The 26,194-nt window shown below is 42.1% G+C and overlaps 1 protein-coding gene across 1 annotated transcript in view; it reads left to right on the plus strand.

Annotated features, from left to right (window-relative positions):
- The window catches only part of LOC137500848 (homeobox protein homothorax-like), a 480,185-nt gene that overhangs the window by 442,919 nt on the left and 11,072 nt on the right, over positions 1-26,194 (plus strand). Inside the window, exon 7 of the mRNA XM_068227557.1 lies at positions 12,051-12,227. Coding sequence (XP_068083658.1) covers positions 12,051-12,193 — 143 coding nt within the window. The 3' untranslated portion in view covers positions 12,194-12,227. The remainder of the gene's footprint in view (positions 1-12,050; positions 12,228-26,194) is intronic.

Consider the following 26,194-nt stretch of genomic DNA (forward strand, 5'->3'; position numbering starts at 1 on the left):
TAGTGGAAAGAGAGAGACTGGTGTAACTTTTTTCAGTGCTGCCGCTTCTGCAAGGGTCACGTGTGTATGTATGTGTGGGATTGAGTTAGTACAAGTCTTTCTCTGTTGGATAAAGTTAGCCATTTAGTTTGGTAGCGTATTCATTGAAAAATAGAACGAGAAGTGAACCGCACACATACCATACACTTCAAGGTAACTTCGAGGTAATGCATTTATTTGAATGAAAAATATACTCAACGCAGAACCGCACACATGCTTTATATTTTGATTATTATTATTATTATTATTATTATTATTATTATTATTATTATTATTATTATTAATTGTATGGGCTCAGTTACTGTGTGCAGGCATTTTAATTTAACACCCTAGGTAGCCTGCATGTCGATTTTGACGTTCTAGTTTAGTAAGTCTGTTACGAGATCTCGGGCTGAGTTTCAGTTAATGTTGTCGGGCAAGCACACAATGTGTCACCAGAGACTTTTCACATGTCACAGCGTACGATTGGAATACCAAATGAGAATTTTCCATCCTTCAGGCATCCGAATATCTGTCAGGTTTGAACCTCTAATAATTCAATTTACCGCCCCTTTACGTCCCACTAATTAATTTTACGGTTTTCGGTGACGCCGAGGTGCCTGTATTGAGTCTCGCAGGATTTCTTTTACGTGCCAGTAAATCTACCGACACGACGCTGACGTATCTGAGCACCTTCAAATACCACCGGACTGAGCCAGGATCGAACCTGCTAAGTTGGGGTCAGAAGGCCACCGCCTCAACCGTCTGAGCCACTCAGCCCGACCTGAAGCTTCAACTTTGGGATCCGTAAACTTCACCATTTAGGTCATGTGGAGTATATTAAGTACATGCTTTACTAGGTCTATGATTGACGGTCTGCCGGGAAGGCCATAGGTTGTGAGTTATGGTCCCCGTCGTTTTGCACGTTTTTACTGTGTTAATCTCTTTTTGGGTTATATTTGACACGACCTAAATGCTGAAATCCTACTTTGAAGATAATCTGAACATTTTAAAAGGAATGAATTGTACACTTCGGTTATCCTGTGGATTCGAACTCGAACCGCCGCATCTTTCTAGAACGGTGTGATTATCACTACGCTAATTACGGCCAACTATCGTAAACTTAGCATTCTTTGATGAATTATTTTTAATGCTAATTGTACTTACTAATAGGTAAGAGAAAGAATTAACCAGGTTGTCAATCCTCCGTAATATTAATTCCAAGAGTTGTGAACCTCCATGCAAGGAGATCATTGGCTAAAAAATACCCAGAGAAGTCGGGTAGGAATGGAGAACGAAATGAGCCTGATATGTGAGTGAAGACAATGTCAGACTCAATGTCCCATGGTAGTTACATCACGTCTGACAAGATTGTCACAACCCTAAAAGAGAAATCCGCAGAGTATGTGGATCACTCCATTAGACGAAACAACTTACCTCAAACACTTGACATATTAAGAAGAGGAATTCAAGGCTAATCTCATGAGAGTTGACTTATTTCGTTCTAAATTTAAAATGAATCTTTAAACAGGGCAACATTAATACCTCGGTATTAAATCTCTTGTGTCCTGCTACATGGCTGAGTGGTGATCGTACAGACCTTGGGCTCAGAGAGTCCCTGTTCGGGAATTTTACCATCTGACTTGGGAAGTGGGCATTCGTGGTTTGATACACATCTTTTCATTTTCATACAACACACAATAATGTCTAACAGCACAGACACACGCACTTGAATGCATCCTCTTCACAGCGTTCACATCAGATAGGGCATCCGGCTGCAAAATTAGGCCATGTGCACACCTTGTACCTGCGACTCCACTAAGGTGAAGGAAAATTGACATGAGAATAAGGTGCTAAGTTTTAGGTTTCAATATTTTTTCCCTTCCACCAAATTTAATGACTGAACTTCAGTTAAATGAGTTAATTTTTATTCTTTTACTCAGAAAATTTGATAATCGCATTGGCCATTAAACGAACAATCCCACCGCCACCACAACCATCTGACTATGATCTCATGAAAATTAATTTAAAACTATTTCTACATAAGAAGTGTTAGAAGTAGCATGGTAGTCACTCCTATGCTTGTCAGTAAATAATGCTGAACTGAGAATATTAGTTCGATTTTTAACCATGGTCAGAATGTAAGACCCCGTTGACTCAGCCTTTTGAAGATATGATTTTTTTTTTTTTTTTTTGCTTTACGTCGCATCGACACAGTTAGGCCTTATGGCAACGATGGGACAGGAAAGGGCTAGGAGTGGGAAGGAAGTGGCCGTGGCCTTAATTAAGGTACAGCTCCAGCATTTGCCTGGTGTGAAAATGCGAAACCACGGAAAACCATCTTCAGGGCTGCCGACAGTGGGGTTCAAACCTACTATCTCCCGAATACTGGATACTGGCCGTACTTAAGTGACTGCAGCTATCGAGTTCGGTATATGAAATTCTTGACGAAATGGAATGACTAAATTCAATCTAACATTCCCAGTCAAACAATAGTTACATCGAGGGTCCCTAGAGGTCTTAAAAGGCAATATCATTATTCAAGTGGATTTGTAGGATCAGGATGCCTGTGTCGTACCTTGAGACCCCGAGTTTGATTCCATGCCAGTCCTGAGATTTGAAATGACCTGTTGCGTCACGGTTTTTGTTATTGTTTCAATATAATTATTCCAGACAGCCATAAATGTGACTTCGACTTCGGTGGAAGTTACATTACTCTTACCGTAATTCTTGGCACAGGCAAGAGCAAATTGTATCTTTCTCCGAAGTCTCAGTCTCATTTATGACTGTGACTGTGTGTAAGCTGCTGAGGTATGTGTGGTGCTAAGTAATGCCATTCGGAACACGACTGGTGCATATGGATATTATGAAAAAGTGATACCCATTGGGTTTATGCTGCAATAGCACTTTCTGATCCAGTGAGGAGAGCTATATTTCCTTTACATCGCACCGGATCAGACTGGTCTTATGGAAACACTGAGGCTCGAGTGCAAGCTCACTGCTACGTGACACGAACTGCACAGCCAGCGTTGAGGAAAGCAGTGGCAAACTGTCTCACGCCTTGTACGCCTCATTTGTGGCACAGCTATCCCCCCCCCCCCCAATCCCTATATAACCGCATACATTTTGGTGATGTTCTTTTGGGAGGATTCAATCAACCTCTGGGCTCTATTATGTCACCTGTACCGGTACCAGATTTTAACATGAAATATGCGTATTACGGCATTTGCATTGTTAGACGTGCACTGAGTAATACTGAAAGCAGATGCTTCTTCGGAAACTGTCGTTGATGTATTTTAGGAGTAAGGGCCGGGGGCAACAGGGGAGGACAGGCTAGCAATAGAACAGAAGTGAGACAGAAAAGCTAGGCACTTAGTTCAGCGTCCCTCCAAGTCAATGATCCGGGAAGCTCTTTGGTGGTTTAAGGAATAGTCCCGGAACCCGGAAATGTGGTCCGGAATCCCTCAACAATCCGGTAGAATGGTTGTTGTTGGTCATCCTGCTCTCTCTCTCAGTCTTCTATCCCCTCTTCTCCCGTTCTCTGAGCCGTTTCCTCTTCCCGTATGTTACAACAAAAGTCCACTTCAACATCATCTTTCTGATGATTGTAATAGGATTGAGTTCCAAATATTGTAGAGCACCGAAATAATGTATGCTTCTTTATATTCCGTGATGGAAACTAAAGGACGCTGATCTCGTACGGCAATAGCTTTAATGATGGTCTATCAGAAATACATTGAGCCCAAAGAAAATATTGTCCCAGTTTTTGTTGTGGAAGCAATTGGATGGTTGCGGAGCGTATTTGAAGCGTTATCTCATCTTGCATGGCGACATGAGAACATTCTCTCTCTCTCTCTCTCTCTCTCTCTCTATCTCTCCTCCCCTCTTCCATAACTGAGTTAATTGCCCGCTACCTTAATGCTTCTTGCTTGGCTACGTGGAAGATAAGACTGCAGCGAGACCCATTACCCACAATCCCCTCTGTCCGAGGGGAGGGTGGTCTCTCGTATTATAATGGTGCTCGACTTTTACCATTCCAGTGTTCGGTTAAGAATTTTAAGAATATTTAAAAAAAAAACAGCACAAACTTTTATTAATATGATATTTAGTCTAATGTTTTAGTGTGCCTCTGTTCCCTGTGTGGATCATTGGTCCAAAGATCACGAGTTAGTCGGATTTTTGAGGGCGGAAGAAACTTCATTCGGTACTCGATGTTGTACGACGTTGGCATGTAAAAAATCTCTGGTGACACATTAGGTGTTTATCTGACAGTATGAATTAACACCCTGCCGTAAACAGCCTAGGATATTCGTGTCCCAGCCATTTGGTGGAGTTACGAGGGCAGATCAGAAAATAAGTTGCGATTCCCAGTTATGGCCATTTATTACACCATATATACAACAGCAACACGACTATAACGACATACACTGTAACGTAACTTTTCCACATAGTTTCCACGAGACTCCAAACGCACAACCAACTTGTCGATGCCGGATGCATAGAAATTTCCTCCGGCGTTCTGCAACCACTCGGAGACAGCGGCCTTCACCTCCTCATCGGTCTGGAAGCGTCGACCACCGAGCTCCGTTTTTAGCTTACCGAACAGATGAAAGTCACATGGCGCTAGGTCGGGACTGTAGGGTGGATTTGCCAGACCTCCCACTTGAAACGCTGCAGCAGTTCTCTCATTTGGCGGGCCTTGTGAGGTGTTGCGCTATCGTGCAACAAAATCACACCGGCGCTCAATTTCCCCCGGCGCTTCTCTTTAATCGCTTTACGCAACCGGTGCAATGTTTGACAATAAGACGCCGCGTTCATCGTCGTTCCTTTCGGCATGAATTCCACGTGCAGCAAACCCTTCATGTCAAAGAACACTATCGCCATAACCTTACCTGCTGAAGGTTGAACCTTGGCCTTCTTTCGTTGTGGTGATGAGGGGTGCACCCATTCCATTGATGTTCGCTTCGTTTCGGGGGTGAAGTGGTGGACCCACGTGTCGTCGCCTGTGAAGATTCGCTGCAGAAACCCGTTGCCGTCTGCGGCATAGCGTTGCAAAAATACCAGGGAGGATTGGAAACGTTGTCCCTTGTGCCCATCGGCGAGAAGACGTGGGACCCATCTTTGACACAGCTTACGATATCCAAGGTCCTCGCGAACAATGGCGAACACACTGCCACGCGACATGTTCAGCTGCGTCGCGATTTCTCTCAGTTTAATGCGCCGATTCTGTCTAATGTTCGCATTCACACTGTTGACCTTTGCACGGGTCCTGGACGCTGCGGGCCTGCCTTCGCGATGGTTGTCCGTGATATCCGTGCGTCCGGCTTCGAATTGCTGACACCACTTTACGATACCTTGCCGGGAAATGGCCCGCTCTCCATACACAGCACTAATTTCACGATGAACGTCCGTGCAATTCTTCCTTTTGGCCCATAGGAATCGGATTGTCGCACGCACCTCATATTTGGAGTGAACGTCCAGTTGACGCGCCATTGCAATTTGCCGCTATTCACACAATACTAGACGAGACACCACAGCGACCTGCCTAACAGACGTGTGGGCAGTGTCTGTCCCTTTCTCCGCTGTGCCCATGTTTGCGACACACAGTGCGCTGCTGCGGCGCGTTAGTGCAACTAACATTTTGATCCACCTACGTAAATGGAATCATGAAATTGACACGCAAGCAGCCAAAAATGGCGTCATATCATAATGCTTGCACACGGTAGCTGAAGTCCTACGATTATTATTATTATTATTATTATTATTATTATTATTATTATTATTATTATTATTATTCCTACGCATATGTGACAAGTATTTTTTGGACTGAAATTGTACAGTGAAGCTTGCTTTACTGATGGCGGTGCATTCTACGAACCACAACGGATAAATACATCCTGACTAATGTCAACATTTCGCGGTGGAGTGAACGAAACATGCTCGCTCGATCATGGCACCGCATTGCCAATAATAATAATAATAATAATAATAATAATAATAATAATAATAATAATAATAATAATAATCGAACGGCCGCAGGTCACGGCTTGTAAATCTCCTAAGGTGGTGCATATGGGCAGTCTGCCTTCCAATTTGACATTGTGATTGTGATACTGTGGCAGTTAAGAGCTAGGACTGGGAAGGTTATGGGTCGTGGCTTTATTTAAGGTACAGCTTTAGCACTTACCTGGTGTGAAAGTGGGAAATCACGGGAAATCAATCTCTTTTGCTAGAAATTATTTAGATGGAGTCAGGCATCGAACTCGGAGTACAGGACAGAAGTCGGTAGACAACACTCAGATACACCTTGTATAAACATCCATAAAGTTGTAATTTTTTAGTCATTGACTCACAATTACATTTAAACCGTCAGTCTCTTCACATGGATGAAACGTCAATAAGCGATTGTCGTTTGTTAGCTGAGACTGATATTGCTTTCTCATCCACCATGCTCCTCACTTTCATCTTTCCAATCTGACCTCCGTAGGGGATCCCATTTCCTCAGTTTTCGTGCCCATTTCTTTTCTTACATTCCTCTTAGAGTTGTGGGGAATTGTTTGTTTCTCGTAATTTCCCCTTTAAACAATAATATTTCACATCACCATCACTACCGAATCATCAATGAGACTTATTTTTTGTATAATCATTGGTTATGGTGGCCTGATTTCAACTCCTTAATGGAGAAACAAATGTTTTCCTGTAATGCCTCTCAGAATATTTGGGGCCTGAAGATGGATCATTTTACCTCGTGTAGTTCATCGCTAAGCAGAGTAGATAAAGAGACTGTTGCTGCTGAATGTAAAATGTCTGTTAGGTCATCAGCCCAGAGGCTGGTTGGATGCTTAAATAGCACCACTAAAGGTTATGCGGTTATAAGTAAAGTTCCAAAGCCAATGGTAGCACCAAAATGACGCGTACTAAGCAGGATGAGGAGTGATATAATTTGCCATTGTTTTCCTCACTGAGCCAGAAAGTGCTATTGCAGCACGACCGACCCTGTGAGCAAAGCATTTCGTAACAATCAAACGCACCAGTCGTGCTCTGAATGTGATCGCTCTGCACTAACCATACCCCAGCAGCTTCCATATTCTCACATCTAAGGATGAGACTGGGACTTCAGTGGCCTGTGCCAAGAGATGGATATGAAATGACTGTGGACAAGGAAGGTAACATACAGAGAATATTGTTGTTAATGACGGCATGATGTCTTCGTGGTTTGCTGAACATGAGCTCAATGAGAGACAGATGTCATATGTAGAAAGAGTCCTTCCCAAAGTATGTATGAGAGCTGTAGAGGTGAAATTGGGATCAACAATGATATTAATCAACAAATGATAAATTTGAAAAGTGAATGATGTTCACTTCCCGTATATGAATATCAACAATCTGACATGTTGCTCATTCCAGAAAACCATATTCCGGAAATCTCAACGACAAAGACAGGGTTAACGAAGTGCTTGTTTATCATACTTGTTATCATGCTACTCATTTTCGACATGTGATTCCTGCAAATTTTAAACAGGTTATTGACTGACATTTTGTAATAATTCACTGTCTGATTACAGTTTGAGAACACTATTTTTATGAGTATGACATGCTCCGTTATGAATAGATTCTCTAGGCATAATGGAAAAAATTGAGTGAACACGTCTTCATTAAAAAAAGCCGGCTCATTTTTACCTTTTTTCCCTTCATTTAATGACGAAGCTAGAACATGTGATGCTTGTCAGAATCCCGTCAAAATATTGGGTGTAGTAATCGCGGGCTTAAATCAATCATTCGTCATTCGCTTAATTAGAGACAGTGATATCAATTATGAAATCACCACCGCAGCCATTACTGAAAAGTGTCTTGTATGTGTATGGAATATTCCAAACGCGATAGAAAGCGTTTAACAAATCGGCGAAACATGTTTTCATCACGGCTGCGGAGTGACGACTGACGAACTGTCGGGCCTGTCTGTCTCACAGAGGGCCATGACAGGCCAATTGGGCGAGAGTTGACAGGCAGTTCCGGTATCTAGCCGGCAGTGGACTTGGACATACGATGTTTTAAACTGGACAAACCAAATGTGCGCTCTCTCTACCAACCAGTCCCCTCCAACCAGTTTCTGTCTGGCCTGCGGGATCATGATGATGCAGATTTTATTTGATAAGCAATACCCGTAGCAGGGAACATGCACTAGGTTTTTTTCTGAATTGAGTGTTGAATATTTCAGTGCATATCGCAGGGGAAAGAATTCATTATAATACGAAGCCGATGTCCGTATGTTTTAAACTAACTGAACATTCTCATACCTTTCCTATATGCAGCGCCATCTCAATATTTCATGCTTTCATTATACTTTTAATTTCATTCATTAATGTAGGAAAGTGCTCCGTCCAATTTGGACTCTCCCTGTCCGATATTAATAAAATTGTACCATTCTGAATTTTTTTCCCTGTGCACGAATTATATTGTCGCCCTATCTTTGGAGCCAGGATCATTGATCTTCCGTATGTTAGGCAGGTCATATCAAACACCACATGGTCTTTATAAACGACCTCTGGTAATATATACAGTATATATTTGGGGCTGGCTGGCCGAGGCGGTAATGGCGTGCTCGGTCCACCCGGAAGGGTGTGGGTTCGATTCCTCGTCAGGAAGTCGAAAAATTTCTGGAAGTACACATGGCCCTGGCGTTCCCTCAGCCTACAGCAAAACTAGAGTACCAGGTTTATTTCTGAGGACAAAGGCGGCCGCCTGGCGTAGAGCTAACCACTCTACCCTACCAAGTACCGAGGTTACGGAGAGTGGAATCCTTTACCTTCCACCCCTCCGTGGGCCTTCATGACCTGTACGGAGATGGCTTGGCTTTGCTTTGCTTTGGGAATATATATATTAGGTACAGTAGAACTTGATAGTCCAGTTCTTTGACTGAATGGTCCGCGTACTGGCCTTCGGTTCAGAGGTCCCCGAGTTCCATTCCCTGCTGGGTCGGGGATTTTAATTATGTCTACTTAATTCCTTAGGCACGGGTACTGAGTGTTCGCGTTCGTATTAATATACATCTTCTCCACGAGCTGTGAAGCCCTGGAAGCTTGCTGTGATAGCCGATAATTATTAAATATAACACAAAAACAAACATAAATTTTGCATTTCGGTTTCTCGTTGAGTGAAGGAATTGAGATTTTTCTTCGATTCCAAGATCCAGGTTTAAAACTTGGTAGAGGTAGTCAGGTTTTTGAAAAGTAGAAAAAGTCCATTCGTTACTCCGTGCCGATCGACGATAACCTGTAGTAAAGATCTTCCCAGTTCTTTGTAGGCTTATTAAATATAAATACTGAATATGAGCAATAATTTGGTAATAATGAAATCTGTATGAATGCATACTTTCAGAATCAGCGTCTTAACCTGTCAAAGAAGAACAACCTTCTGCAATCCACTATTCACAGATAGGATTGCGACTAAGTGTATCGCGTGGAATAGGTTGCAGGGACGGTAAACTGTATAAATGATTGTTAGCTGTAGAAATGAAGCGTCTTATTGCTATATTTTAAAAATTATTGATGTGGGAGTATCACACCTCTGATTTGTGACACAAATCCATAATTACGTAGTTCAATGAAGTTTCCTTTCATGTATATATGTATGTGATTTTATTTTACAACTCTATGAAATATCTGTGTGTATACTGTAGTCTATTTAATCATGTTACTTATTTTACATAACAGGCAACTCCTCATCATAGCCCAGAAGAAGAATATATACTAATGACAGTGTTATATGTAGCACATGATTAAATTATTTGTGTTTAATATTAACCAATTCCATAGGTTATATTCCTGTAGACTAGTATATCTTATTCATAGTTGTGGAGAATTCACTGGCTGGCACAAATCGTCATTGTGCCTGTAAAAGTCCTATGTGGCAATAATGCCTACGAAATACTGACCTATGGTATAAATAGCATTCATTCAGTACAGCATTGAACGTGTTTAGCGACTGAGACTTGTCAGTCAGAATTGTAATATTCCACATAGCGGTTATTACAGGCGATACAAGAGCGGCATAGGTTAAAATACATTTTAGTTCTTGTTGTTAAACAAGGGGAGATATTGAAAAATATAGACTAAGACTTAGGAAATTGGCTTAGAATCAAGAGTGTACTTGCCCGAATGGAGGTTCTTTGAATTGATTTAATTGTTTATCACCGTAAAGAAAGTATAGCCCTCGGGAGAGCGTCGGAGTTGTTAGGGATTAAAAGATGACCAAGGGAGCTGTGGAAGATCCTGGCAAATCGATATATTGCAAATGCCCTAATTAGTATTTGTTTAAAACAAACGTCTTTCGAGAGGTATACAAACTATGAAAGTGTTCTGTATTAGGTGCTTGCGAAAACAAGGTAGTAAAAATTGTACATTGATCTGTGTACCTTATGAGCAAATGGCACAGAACATTAACTACCCTTTCCATAATACACCTTGCTAAGTTACGGCAAGGAGATATTGTTCTAAAAGGCATATTTTTACATTTTCTGAATGAAATTGATTTATTTTTGTTGATAGAATGGAAAATACGTATCTTCGCTGCGCGAGCAACACCGCGTATCTGACAATGCTATTCTTATCCATTATTTTCCTTAAGACTGATCATGCCTCCCTACGACATATGTATATGCAGTCCATCGGTACAATTTTCGTTCTATTAATTTCCCTACGCTTACGTGCAAAGGAAAAGGTACCGTAACGTACCGCACTGTAGGAATGTATGTTTGCAAGACTTATTTACGCACTCCAACAGCATAATGTATTTACGGTTCATTTTCCTTTATATGTTTGCATAGGAAAATGAACACAACGAAAATTGTTTTAATGGACTGTATATGCATATATGACTGGGAGGCGTGACCTTCCTTAAAGAAAATAATGGGTATGAAGAGTATTGTCAGATACGCAGTACTACTCGCGCTGTGACGATATGCTTGTGGAGAACCACAGCTTACGATAGTACGAGTAAATTCGGTCATTACACGATTGAGTAAGTAAAATGCTGTCCATCATTGTTGGCCTGATTTCTTTTACTACCAATCGGTGGCATGAAATAAAGAAATAACGTACTTCAACGTAAGAAAACATCTCCGGCTCCATGACTAAATGGTTAGGGTTCTGGACTTTGGTCACAAGGGTGCCGTGCTCGATTCCCGGCAGGGTCGGGAATTTTAACCATCATTGGTTAATTTCGCTGGCGCGGGGGCTGGGTATTTGTGTCGTCTTCATCATAATTTCATCCTCATTACGACGCGCAGGTCGCCTACGGGAGTCAAATCAAAAGACCTGAACCTGGCGAGCCGAACATGTCCTCGGACACTCCCAGCACTAAAACCCATACGACATTTCATTTTTCATTCCATAGGAAGACATGACATTTATGAAAACCAACTCTCGATATATTACTAACTGTGGTCAACTGTTGAGGTGAATATGAAGACTATGTATTTCTGTTACTCTTCAGTGACCCCAGACAGACCTAGCTTCTGTGGTATAACCGTAACTATCCGTGGACACGAAACCACGGTGCATTGATGAAGCAGATTTATTTGCTTTATTGAATCAGATGTTTTTAGCATTCCTCACAGTGCGACGTTATGCTTCGTTTCGTTAGCGTTAGTTACAGTTTCAGATAATGTATAATGTATAAACTCAAGAATCTCCAATCGGAACCATGGATTTTTTAATCAAAAACAGTATTATAAGGTAAATTTGGTGTTTTGTACGCTGCTTTGACCTTGCCTAAGGAGAACGGATATATGTTACTAATATAACATTTGATCCAGCCAGTAGATTGCCCTCTTAGCATGCATAATATTAGTTAACATTAGGAGGCAGTGGTGGCTCTTCGCTATGACTGCGCGACCCCACGGTGTCATGACGGAGAGCCGCCACTGTGGCAGTGAGGCAGCCCTTGTAGCGGGCCGCGATGACCAGCGCCGCCTCGCTGGGGCAGGACGGGGATGTGACCCCAGTGACGTTTAGTTTTCTCCCCACACGCAGGTCCTAGCGGCGCCTACAGTCCTGACGGCACCTCCATGGGCTACATGATGGACGGCCAGGCGCAAATGATGCACCGACCACCTGGCGACCCCGGCTTCCACAACGAGTACCACTACCCGCCACAGTACTATGGGCACCTGTAGTTACCGCTGAATCCAGCTCCCGCCACAGAACCAGGTAAGGAGATGTGTGTATTGTAAAGTTTTATCTTAATTGCTCACCATTCTTAATGCCTCGCCTATGTTATATGTCTTTTCACAAGAGTGTAATCCTGATGTAAACATGGTATATCCACGCCTCCACCAAAGAAAGAGTTGTGATTCGCTGAGAGTATAGTACCGACCTCCACCCCGTTAACGTCTCGTGTCCGGACGTAGAGGGCTCCGCATCGCATACGACAACAGTGCGAAGATCTGAACTGAATAAACGACTAAACCTGGATTCTGTTCACTTAGTTTATTGAACACATTCACAATGCACTGCGTATGGTTACTTCTGAGCGGTTTTCCTCTTTTGTACTTCACTACACGCGATGGTCCTACCTCTTGCTCCATTTCTCTCACTATTATACTGACACTGACTGCTGCTGCAAGATGCAACACCTTATCTCCATGATGTACAGCTTGGGACTTTCCCCCACTAAGAGAAGATGTCCTGTATTACACCACGCCTAGTGCCTTCATTTCTCGTTATTTAATCGCTATTTTATATTAAAAACATATATACACATCGCTATATAGTATAACCATATTGTAATTTGATTACGTATTCTTCCGAACCCTCTGAATGTAATAAACTAAAATAAAATTAATGCCACGCACTACTTTCCTTCGAGCTCTCATACAGTCGAGTGAGTGCGACGGTTGCTTCTTCAATCAACTACGTCTATGTCCACGTGCAAAGGCAACGTGACGTGCTCCGCCTTTTGTTTACATCAGAATTAAACTCTCGTGAAAAGACATATAGTGGTCACCGTTGCATATTTATCAGCAACAGTCTGAAAGTAAACCATCTTTTCGCATCCTACCAACCAATTTTTTTTTTTCACTAGCGTACTTACGTCGCACCATATCCGACAGGTTTTGGCGACGGTGGGATAGAAAATGGATATAACCAGTAAGGAAGTGAGTGGGTCCTTAAATCAAGTACAGCCTAAAGTGTTTGCCTGTTGTAAAAAATGGGAAACCACAGAAAACCATCTTCAGCGCTGCTGATAGTGGGATTCGAATCTACCATGCAGGCTAAGAGCTACAGGGCTCGGAAAACCAATCTCTGCGCCAGATGATGTGGCGCACGGTAAAAATAAACGTAGATTTTTATTGTTGTGCATCCTGCGATCTCGTTATTCGCAAAACGTATAATTTTTTGCAGTTTCTCTCGTTTCACAAGGCATAAATGCAGAAAACTGGTATATTTTTCTCTTTTAGTAAGGGTGTAGTGGCATCACGCGACAATCCTTTTGGTGATCTTCCTACAGGAGTCTCTGCTTTGGGCATGGTGACTTGCTTGCTGTAGGCTGGCAGGACCTAGTGTTTACAGTGCACTATGTCTTCTGGTATAGGCTAGAGCAATTTTGTTATTTTCATTGATCTGTCTCTGTCTTATCCTTGGCTTTGACAATATGAAAGTAACTGAGGTATGAGCGATGCTAGTAATGCCAATCCTTATGCAGCCAGTCCCTGCTATGAATGGTGTGAAAATGTTGCTCATAGGGTTAGTTTGTGCATGCATTTCAGTGGGCTTAGCAGACTGATATGTAATAGCAACTCTGGCTCGGTGAGGAAAGCAACGGGAAACTACCTCACTCCTCATTTCCCTACTACGCCTGTTTAGTGATGCCTAGGCCATCTATGACAGCTGATGGCAGAGCTGTTGAGGATCCCACCAGCGGATTCGCTGACGTACTGAACATACATGCTGAAGAAAAGCTGAAGTTTGTAATTTTTTTTAGCTCGGTCCCAGGGTGAGCTATGCCAGATGATATGTAGGCCTATCAGCTCTTTCTTTTCATCCATAGATTGAATTCTCGCATTGTAGTTAATTCTTGTTCTTTGTTACTTAATTTCACTAGGCGTAATATATCATTGCCTCTGTCATCCAGCAGTTTATTGAAAGCTACTGATTATTTCCAGTTCTTCTTCTTCTGTTTACCCTCCAGGGTTGACTTTTCCCTCAGATACAGCAAGGGATCCCACCTCTACGCCTCAAGGACAGTGTCCTGGAGCTTCAGAGTCTGGGTAGGGAGATACAACTGAGGAGGATGACCAGTGCCTCGCCCAGGCGGTCTCACCTGCTATGCTGAACAGGGGCCTCGGTGAGGGATGGGAAGATTGGAAGGGATAGGCAAAGAAGAGGGAAGGAAGCGGCCGTGGCCTTAAGTTAGGGAAACCACAGAAAACCACTTCAAAGATGGCTGAGGTGGAAATCGAACCCACCTCTACTCAGTTGACCTCCCGAGGCCGAGTGGACCCCGTTCCAGCCCTCGTACCACTTTTCAAATTTCGTAGTAGAGCCGGGAATCGAACTCGGGCCTCCGAGGGTGGCAACTAATCACACTAACCACTACACCACAGAGGCGGACTATTATTTCCAGTTCCTGAACAAATATATGCAAGTATATTCGGGGAACATATCTTATTCCTGCCTCCAATTGATCTACATCACGATAAGGAATGTCTCAACCCTGCCAGAGCCATTTTAATTTCGTTGAATCGTTTTGCTTATTTAACTGCTCTTAGCATGAGTTTCCGCTCTAGGGTTATAATTTATTTCTGTCAAAGAGAACTCTGTGTGTAATATGTAATAATATGTTTCATAACGTGGAAAAACTGTGTTAATACTGTTGAAATTGCTCGCATTTTCATTTATAGGGATGTATCTCTCTGCGTACAATAATTCATACTGGTATTGCATTCATTTTGATTGGGTTTTCTAACATACTGCAATTAAAAATCTAGTTTTTCTTTCATTAATGCATCTTTACAATGGGGTGTATTTCGTATTTATTCGATAGAGAGACACTCCTTCACTCGCAATATTTTCACTTAAATTCAGAGCGTGTGTCTAACAGTGCCCTCGGCCCCTCACTGTCTCTCCCCCTGTGTAGCTATATCCCGTGTTATTGCACTCAACATCGCACACCTGCGGTCTGTCGGCCGCGGCAACACGGGTCAATCACGGCTATGGATTCGGGCTGTGTTCCCCAGGGAACTGCGCTAGGCCCGACATTCCCATTACAGGTAAATGCATTAATCTAGTCTGCAAGCACGCATTGTCGTCCATTTTGTGTCAACAACTACATGTTTCTGAATCACTGTTTCGATACATAGACACGTCCTGTCAGTTGTATGAAGTGTGATTATTGTGACATGTTCTTGGAGTGACAGAGGTAGTAGAGTTCGATAAATCTCGCGGGCTGTTTGACAAATTTATATTGGTAGGACGACGTGCGTTTAACTAGGAAAACTCCAGTATTCCTTTGTTCGTCGGGAGTTACTTTCGCTGGGAGCTAAGTTGAAATGGTTTAATTTGAGGATAGAGGGGTGAATGCTGCTTCCTTCATATCCGAACTCTCAAACTTTAATCCATCAGAAAATTTCAAATAAATAATTTTAGATTCGAAGTATGAATAACAGCAATGAAGAGTAGGTAATTAAAGTAAGTAAACTTGTATCCTCGTCTCGAGGTGGTGCAGCTCTTTCCAGATACGCCCCCAATGGAGGTGAGTTGCATGTGCCATTTCAACCACATACCAGCCCTTTGTCCATTCTTAAATCTCTGGAAGTAGGCTACCGGGAATCGATCCCGGGCATCCCAGGACGGCATCTAATAAGCTAATAAGCTAAGGAATAAATTCATCGAAAAGTATGCGAAGCTTTCTAGAACGTAAATGATATATATTATTTTACATTGTATAGACCAACGGCTGTAGCCGTCTTGAAACACCGGATCCCGTGAGATCTCCAAAGTTAAGCAACTTTGGGCGTGGTCAAGATTTGGATGGGTTGCCAAGCGCTGTTGGTGGGAGGTAAGGGAATGGAGAAGCGGAAAGGAACTGGCCACCCTACCGTACGTAAACTCCGGCTCAGGCACAACTCTGCGGAGGTTCGAACCTGCCTTCGGGCAGAATACACCCTTACCGTACCTTGTATAGACAAGCAGCGAAGCTTATAAATGGCATGGTGTTTAATATCGTGGTCATAGCAATGCAAAATGTGATTTTTATTTCCAATAATAAAGAAGTCAGCGTAGAAAATGTAGAAGTAGTGTTGAGATCAGTAATCCTGGAAAGTTGTCGTTGTTTAACGTCGCACTAACACATCGAAAGTTTTCGGCGACGCATGGAAAGGAAAGGTAGCGACCGTGGCCTTAGTTAAGGAACAGCCCCAGCGTTTGCCCGGTGTAAAAATGGGAAGTCCGCAGAACCATCTTCAGGGCTGCCGAATGCAAGCTCTGAACTACGCGCCCCGAAGAGCGCGGCGTGCTCGCTCAGTTGTCATTAGTACGATGACTAGAGGAGGAAGATGGACTGTTTCGACTTTTTGCATACTGAGAAAGTCGGGTGAAGAGAGAGAGAGAGGAGTCGTGACAGATTCTTTGGCTATGCGAGCCTAATACCGTAAGAATCGAATATAGCTACCGTTGATCCAAAGGGTTTAGGAAGAAGACAAGCTTGCAGCAAGGGAGTGGAATCAGGCCCAGATGGAGTCCGTGTCCATCACACACGTCTCAAGTTTTCAGGTGCTGGGGCTAAGATCGCCTCTCAAGATGATACAAATGTTAAATTACATAGTGGACCTATAACACCCGCCACAAACAAAACTAAAAACAATTTTACGAAGAGTTTCTTTCATTCGTTGTTCACTTTGAATGATTGTGAATTAGATTATGAAGAAGAACATTTCCGTGCAGTTACAGCCTCTGCAGTAATCTGTGCACTTCAATAAACACAGTGGATTAATGTCGCTATGAACTAATCCCATAAACAGAGGACATAAGGGATTACTGACAATCGGTCTGTTATTCCAATGTCAATTTGTTGCCATTAAACTAGTTCACTAGCTACAACTAAAGGATATTGAAACACTTAATGTTGTTTGTTTTTTCCGTCCCACTAACTACGGGTTAAACCCTTTACGGTTTTCAGAGACGCTAAGATGCTAGAATCCAGTCCCGCAGGAGTTGTTTTACGTACCAGTAAATCTACGGACTCGAGGCTGACGTACACTCATTTTAATAAAAAACAGAACATATAGAAAGACTAGTGACAGGAATTTCATATTCATAGGACATGTTCATTATTATGTTCTGCAGAAACGATTAGCATTTCATTCACCTAGGCTCAGCATGTGTCCTGTTGCCTAGTAGGCACAGGGTCCTCCATGGGCACTGATAACTTGTTCCATGCGCGATTGAAGCGACGCGTAAACAGTGCGAATGGCGTCCTGGGGTATAGCCATCCATGCTGCATTCATCTTTGGTGGTTGGCATTGGGTCACATGCCACACCCGTCGTTTCACCATATCCCACACGTTTTCGATGGGCGACAAGTCCGGTGATCGGGCGGGCCAGGGTAACAGTCTGACATTCTGTGACAACAGGAGAGCACATATTCGTTCAGCAACATGTGGTCACGCATTGTCCGCTGAGCTATGGCGTCTGAGATGTCGTGCAGAAAGGGTATGGCTACGGGTCGCAGGATGACATGTCATTTACGTAGGTCAAACTGATCACAGTGCCCTGGACACATATCAGCTGTGATTTGTGGTTGTACCCAGTAGCACCCCACACCATGAGGCGTTGAGGTAGCGCTGTATGTCTTGTGCGAATGCAATTAGTGTGATGCCTCTCCCCCTGTCTGCGGCGAACCAAAATGCGGCCATCATTTTCAAACAAACAGGACCTGAATTCGTCCAAAAAGACTATCAACCGCCAATTCTGTCCCCCGTGACGTCGTTCCGTATACCAGTGCAGTCTAGCATGTTTATGAATATTAGTCAAAGGTAGGCGGGCAAGTGGACGGCACGCCGGTAGGCCAGACCGTAATAAATAGAGGACTGTCGCTCGTGATAAAGTACGATGTGTTACTCTGTTGCACCAGATCCAAGCAGGTCGCAGATCTGTCCTGCAATGCCATTCGGATGAGGTGTTGATCTTATCGGGGGTTGGACTATGTGGTGCGACCAGACCCATCTCGTCGTGTTCTACGGCCTTCTGTGAACCATTCTGTACACACCCGTTGCACTGCCGACACACTTCGTCCCACACGAGCAGCATTTTACCGGATAGATGTGTCACGTTCTGTCATGCCAATAATGCGTCCTCTTTCAAACTCAATCATTTGACGGTACGGTTCTCGCGTACGTCTGCGAGGCATCCTGCACGTCTGCTCAAGTTCTGAAGAGAACATACCATTGCACATGTCCTGTGAATATGAACTTCCTATCTCTAGTCTTTCAAGGTGTTCTGGTTTTTATGATAACGAGTGTGTTTGTGCACCTTAAAATACGAACGAACTGAGCCAGGATCGAACATACCAAGTTGAAGCACTTTACTTCAGTCGAGAGGTATAATGGTCGACAGGTACTTTAAGTAAAAGCGTACACAAGTTAAACAGTTAACAGGGGATGCCCTTCTCATCATTTTGGGATAGTAAGCCTAGGGTCTGAAAAACCAGCATAAGAAGATACGGGCTTAAACATGTCTATCATTATTACTGTTTTCTAAATTACTTAAGGCTAATTTTATATATGATTAATTTGCAACCCCCATGCCGCTAGAGCCCTGATGGACTTTGGCCTAGCGAGTGACCGCTGCTCCGCCGGAAGGCCTGCAGATTAAAAGGTGACTCGTGGTTCGCGTAACGGTTCTTCTCGGATGTTATCTTTGGCTTTCTAGACTGGAGCCACTATCTCACCGTCAGATAACTCAGCAAATGTTCTCACGTAGGTTGAGTGAATCTCGAACCGATCAAGCTACATTTAGTTCTTATAATTTTTACTGATATGTGTGTACATATTTATCTGGTCTCCTTTCAAATCGCATAAATCTTTCGCTTTTTACATATTTATCGTACTGTATCAATAACTGTAAATAATGTAGAGATTGCCTGTTAATTACCTGACTGTTAGTGTCGCCCTGCTCTTCTTTACAGCGTACAGTACTCCACCTGGAGGAATTATCGGACTGGTCATTCAATAGCACACGAAGGTATTCATTGCCTTATGATCTAAGAGTGGGATGTACTGCATAAGATCTGAACTCCGAGAGATACGAGTTGAAGTTTTTTCAGGAGCACTAAAATATCCCCTTAAGGTCCGTCTGCAGTGTGGCAATACATAAAGGACCGCACAATGGACGGGTCGGATTGTTTGTATTACCAGCGCGTAGCTTTTATTGATCGTACCGGAGTGCTTTGTTTTTGGGCCCGCCGCCGGCTGCGGACTCTGGCAGTAGAAATACTTTAGTAGGAACTAAAGATTTGATATTCGATACAATTTACTTCCCCAGTTTCGACATAAAAAGCCATCTCCGTACAGGCCATGAAATCCCATGGAGCAGAGGAAGGTAAAGGCTTCCACTATTCGTAACTTTGTGGCATTAAATGGGATGGGAATTAATCTGGCACACATTTCTGATGTAGGCTGAGTGAACCGTACGGTCGTGTGCCGCTCCAGAAGTGGAAATGTCATTTCTTAAAATTTTCGACTTCCTGACAGGGAATCGAACCCACGTCCATCTGGGCCGCCCCCGCTAGGCATCCCTTTCAGTATAAACGTAACTTATAAAGGTAAATATCTCACTTTAGTGGAAGTGTAAAAGTAATTTTTATTTTGTTCGTAGAAATAAGTACAAGGCTCCTGTTGGCCGCCTGGGCGAGGTACTGGTCATTCTCCCCAGTTGTATTCCCCGAACCGAAGTCTGAAGCTCCGGGACACTGCCCTTGAGGCGGTAGCGGTGGGATTCCTCGCTGGAGTCCGAGGGAAAAACCTACCCTGGAGGGAAACAGATTAAGAAGAAGAAGAAATGTCATTTTGCTCCTCGTTATTCTGCCTCGCGTTCGTAGATGTTGATTTTCTAAAAATTCCTTTGTAAAGAAGGAAGCCATACTTTTCATTATGGACTCAATATAATTTCAAAGTTTTGGTGTTGTTTTTATTTACAGGAATGTTATAGCGTTAAAGTGCTACAATTAGTGATTGACAGACTGAAAAACGTTTAAGTTACATAAATAATTATGTCACATTATATTGTGGTACAAAAGTCAGTCAAGGTGCGAGTCAGATTCCATCGGTGATCGCGAAGTATATTCTTGTAGGTACACTGAAAAGGATCGCCCGACATGGATGTGTCTGAGAGCAATATATTTTGGAGTTACTCGCGACTGTTTATTGAGGATCTGTCACGAAGTAACTGACATTTTTTCATGGAATTTTCTAATCTGCGAACTGAATTCAATTATTTTTCACGTCACAGATGTTTTCCATGAATTATAGTCAAGTTTCCATCTATTTGTTGAGTTTATCTCACTGATAAGCCTGATTCAAGAAGGAAAGAGTCAAATACAATCGTAGCATACTGAAGGCGTCCACTCTAGAAAACTGCCTTTATCCAAGTGCCCCATCATGGTAATATGGGCTGTGGAGCAAGTACCGCTTCACAAACAAAAACACTCCTTTGGTTGAAGAAACAGATTCAAAGTGCAGTTGCAGCCTTCAACACTTAGGCTGCAGAGTCAGTGTACATTAAAAGAACTCTTTCGTATTGTACAATTCCAGGTCACAATACTTTGAGTACGTCATTAACGAATCGCGCACAATTATTGCATGATCTTTGTGTTCTAGAACTCCTTTCGTTGCGTTGTCCGAACTCGGCCTTCCCACAACCAAGTTTGCAATGTATCGGTCCAAAATGTCGGTGGTTTCACCCATAGCAATCTGGATGTCCTAAAGGACTCCACAACATTATCGTAGCAGGCATCAAGATATCCCTTGCGAAGTGTAGATTCGTCAAGAACTTGGCGACAACCGTACATCTCGAAAAAAACCACAGTATTTGGCAACTGAACTTTATTCCATGGCTTGTTTGCTGCAATCGTGGCTTCGTACATGTCTTTATGAAACTCATTTCGGGAAGAATTATTTTGTGTCTGTGTTTATGAAGTTTGCTTTTTCACTGAAGGCAACTGCTTGTTTTTGTTGTGAAGTGCATTTCGTGTGTGTTGACCTATTTGAGGTAGATAGATAATCAGAATCAAAGTTTGACAGCAAAAGAACTTCGGATGGGAGCCTTCCTGCTTGAAATGTTCACTGCAGAACTAATACAGAACTGTACTACTGACCGCGACAAACCATAACGTCCTCGGTTCCTGGAAGTACTTCAAATACCATCGCTTACTGCAAATGTTAATGAACACAATACAACCCTTATCCCTCACTTGCAAACCTCTACCTGGTTTATTGAAGGAAAAATGAAATGGCGTATGGCTTTTAGTGCCGGGAGTGTGCGAGGACAAGTTCGGTTCGCCAGATGCGGGTCATTTGATTTGACTCCCGTAGGCGAGCTGTGCGTCGTGATGAGGATGAAATGATGATGAAGACGACACATGCACCCAGGCCCCGTGATAACGAAATTAACCAATTAAGGTTAAAATTCCCGACCCTGCCTGGATTCGAACCCGTGACCTCTGTGACGAAAGGCCAGCACGCTGACCATTTAGCCATGGGGCAAGACTTATTGAAGGAGTCAGAGTAGGTACGCTGCCTCCAAGCGGTGGAGTGAGAAAATACCCCACGCCCTGCACACTTTGTCGTTTCCAATTTCTTGTAAAACCAGTTAAAAAAAGATAGCAGCATAAGTTGAGCTGCATTCAGATGGAAGGGTGACGAGCCAATTATGTACTGAGACCTATCAGCTCCTTTTTCTTGAACTAGTTACGAAGTGCAAGATGTAATGATAAACTGGGAAATACCTGGTTAAACTTCAGTGGTTGACCCGTCGTGTCGTGAAATCAGGAGTATGTATTTCATAAACGTTCTGACAACTTTCAATTTAAAATCGGAAAAATGTAAATAATGTTTTATAATTCTGTATAATCCACTACGTTTAATTGGGCATTTGGTATAAATTCCTCTTTTTAAGTAAAAATAAGTAGCATTTAAGTTAAATATAATGGTCCCAGAAGCCTAATTCGTAATTTTTTTATTCCGGCAGATACAAGCAGAGAAAAAATTGTATTTACATATATATCTGGACTCATATCATTACCTTAGTAGCCGAGATTCTGCTTTGTGAAATTCCTGTAAAGTTTCTGTTGTAAGAGTTCAAAGGCCCTCTCAGAAAAAAATACCGGAGTTGTACAGTGATTTAGTTCAGTTCATGGTGCACTTATTTGCGTCAAAATAATTGAAGTTACCACACTGCATGGTTTTATTCTGCTTAGTTTTTAATGTTATGGGTGACCCTAGGTTGAGGAAGGGCTAGAACATGAAAAGTTTCATCCGTGGCCCGGTACTTACGTGCTATAAAACGGGAAACCACATAGGCAAGTCACTCAGTAAAACTTACTGGCCCGGATGGGCCAGTTTATCAGACTTAATTATGGGAGACTGATGACAATGATTCACGCCCTTCAAATGAAGTAATAAGGACAAACGGTTATTTGGAAGTGGAAGGGAGAATCTAAATCGGGTCGTGGGAGGGTTTTAAAATAAACGAATTAATGAGAAAACAAATGGAATCTGAACTGTTGATCTGGTACATTTTGTCATTGTCTCGTTGTGATCTCTTCTGTGCAGGCTGGCATTCTTCTTAGCTACAAGAATCTTGATAGCGGAGCCCGCCAAGCTGTCTGGTGGTAGAGTGGAATGTGGGAATGTCCAGGAGTTAATGAGGAACCTCCGAAACATTCCCTCACCTGGGCTACAGCTTTCAATTATGACCTGACCGCACTAATGTCCGCCTTTATGGCCCCCACCGCATTGCACACATATACTGTGCAGTATCTGCTCAAGGATCTCCCAACAACCGGCAGCAGTTTTTGAAAAAAAAAAATAAAACACAGGAGTAGTGCTCTGCTACCTTTGAACGAACATTTCTGCATTGTACACTCTTGAGTACTGTTTGAATTTTTGGACTTACTAGAATACGTCTGTAGTTTCGGAATCGTACTGTGTAGAGATGAGAAGAATGCAAGAATGAGGAATGTGGCCTGCAAGCACGAACTTCCTGTTCTGCCCAGATAGATCGGCTCTTATCTGCTCGTATCTGCTACACGAAAACATTGACTCATACTTTGCAGTTTGCTGGATTACAACTGACAAGAGTGATGAGCTGCCAGTAGAAGATAATACAAAGTCGCCTGGATAGTAGCACAGTTGCTATGGTAACCGTTGCGTCACTGGCTCTGCTGGTGAAAACCCCTTCGCCCCGTGTCTCACCGGGCATGTGCATTCTTCTGATCTCCCAACGGTACATGGTTCAGTGAGCGTTACAAACACATTGAAATCTTAAAATTTCTACACAATGTTCAATATCACATTTTAAAGATGAAGGACCATTGTATCTAGCAACAAGAGTGTGACCTCTGTATGATGTCATCGAACGATGCAACGATGCTGTTTCCTTCAAAATCACTGTGCCGAGCGGCTACAACATTAGAGTGTATAAGGAATGGCGAAATGATACAGCTGACTTTTTCGAAATATCGGACACTGTGTGGTGAATTGCTTAGAAACGGTATGCCGGCACAGGGTGCACTTCCTTCTTGGACTCTTTCAAGAGAACTGTTACGCGATTGCGTGGTGAGGTTCATTGTTGGATGCGCTAGCGAGTGATTGGCTGTTCCAAGAGCTGTGTATTATCTTAGTAGTTAATAGTTGTAGAAATTTAGCAAATTTTGTGTGTGATACAATTACTCTCACAAATATTGGTGTTTAGGTTTGTTTGTAGTAACTGCGATTAGTGGTACTTATTTACAATTTTCACACAGTAGTTCCGTAGGTGCGCGCTAGATTACAAGCTGTAATTTAAAACTGCGTGAAAGAAGAAATATCTCTTTCCTAATAATATCATTATTAAAATATCAGTAGGTTTGTTGAATTGAATTGAATTGAATTTATTGATCATGATTTACATGCCACTGAGGCTGAAAAGCCCCTTTATGTAGCGTCTTCTTATAATACAATACAGATTTATGATCACAGTAACTACATTTTTATAATATTAAAGTATTAAACTAAGCATCAAACATAAAAAAAATGAAAATACAGATACCAAATCCAGTAAGGTTAAGACATACAATATATAATAAAATACTTACGAAAACGTGATATTAAAAAGGAGTCGTAACTTCGGCAGCGGTTATATTTGTGCAGGCAATTGACAGGGTATTTAAAATAGCAGTTAAACTGTAATAACTTTCAATAACGCGATACAGTACTGTTATAAATTTTGTTTAAGGAAATAATTTCAACATAATGTGCAGTATTTCACTGGCGAAATGGTAGACAGATTAATATTAGTACTACTCTATACTACTATGCTGTAATAGAAATGAAACTTGTCGTTTGGTTAAATGCTAAAGGGTTACCTACACAAAGATACATACGAATTTAACAGGCAAGATACTATCTAATACAACAGTCGTTGTATTGTTATTGATTATTGTCGCTGTTCGTATTCAAATGTTGGCATTGTTGGCTACAGTCGTGAACAAAGGGTGTAGTGTATCAAGAAAATATAAATAAAAATCAGCTGATTGTTGTATTCCGATCATTTGTAGTTCTGAGTGGGCAGTTAAAGTATCTGTAATTTATATTTCACACCCTCGATGTTTCAGTATTTATGAGCGATTAGATAATAATAATAATAAAGTTCCTATATCCCAATAATTGCAGTTCAAGTCCCTGGCATAGTTTTGATAGAAGTATCTTTGAGAAATTATTGTAAACAACCTCATATTTTTCAGGATTTGAGGACACTTTTATTCTCCGTTCCGCGGAGTAGGGAAAATAATAGTAATCCACCATCTGTAATAATCACATAACCAAATTTCAGTTGAAAATGGTAATGTAGATACGGTATATTAAATAGTATCTTGCCTGTTATATTCGTGTGTATCTTTGTGTAGGCAACCCTTTTGATACACATTTAACCAAACGGCAGGTTTCATTTCTATTACAGCATAGTAGGATAGAGTAATACTAATATTAATCTGTCTACGCATTTAATTTGTTGGTAATCCTTGACTAGTTCTTGCGAATTTCTAACTTGAGGCCTAATTGAAATTATCATTTTTATTTGTGTTTAGTAATTACCTAGCCTATTGTAATCAGGATACGTCTGAACGTAGTTTAAAAAGTATTGTAGTGTATTGTAAGTATCTTATTTGAAATTAGTGTGTTTATTCTATTACTGTGAAATATATATGTAGTATAGTATCTGTGGTATCTGTAGTAACTCTCTTACTAGAATTCTGTTGTAGTTAGGGTAGACTTAACTGCAGTTTGGAATTGTGTAATTCTTGTGAATTATTTTCTGTTTTCACTAATGAACAACAATTTTCATCCTGTTAGGGTGTTGTACGAAAACAAATTGTACAACTAAGTAGTAATAATAATTTCGTGTGGCTATTTCTAGCCGAGTGCAGCCCTTGTAAGACAGACCCTCCGCTGAGGGTGGGCGGCATCTGCCATTTGTAGGTAACTGCGTGTTATTGTGGTGGAGGATAGTGTTATGTGTGGTGTGTGAGTTGCAGGGATGTTGGGGACAGCACGAACACCCAACCCCCGGGCCATTGGAATTAACCAATTAAGGTTAAAATCCCCGACCCGGCCGGGAATCGAACCCGGGACCCTCTGAACCGAAGGCCAATACGCTGACCATTCAGCCAACGAGTCGGACAACTAAGTAGTATTGTAGTAGTAGCCTATATTAATTACTTCATTGTTGTGTGATCTTTGTGAACTATCCTAGATAATATTTCTTTCCTTTCATTTTGATTTTGCACAGAATAAGTTATTTTTCCTTTTCTGTTCTTTATTCAGTTAAGACTGACTAAGGAGTGCAAGTGTAGGAACTGTGGGTATGGCCAGGCATTAAGTAATATGAAGGAGTTGGAGAGTGTGAGGGAGATAATTAGGATT

This window comes from Anabrus simplex, chromosome 1 (genome assembly GCF_040414725.1).
Source record: "Anabrus simplex isolate iqAnaSimp1 chromosome 1, ASM4041472v1, whole genome shotgun sequence".
In the NCBI taxonomy this organism is placed as follows: Eukaryota; Metazoa; Arthropoda; class Insecta; order Orthoptera; family Tettigoniidae; genus Anabrus; species Anabrus simplex.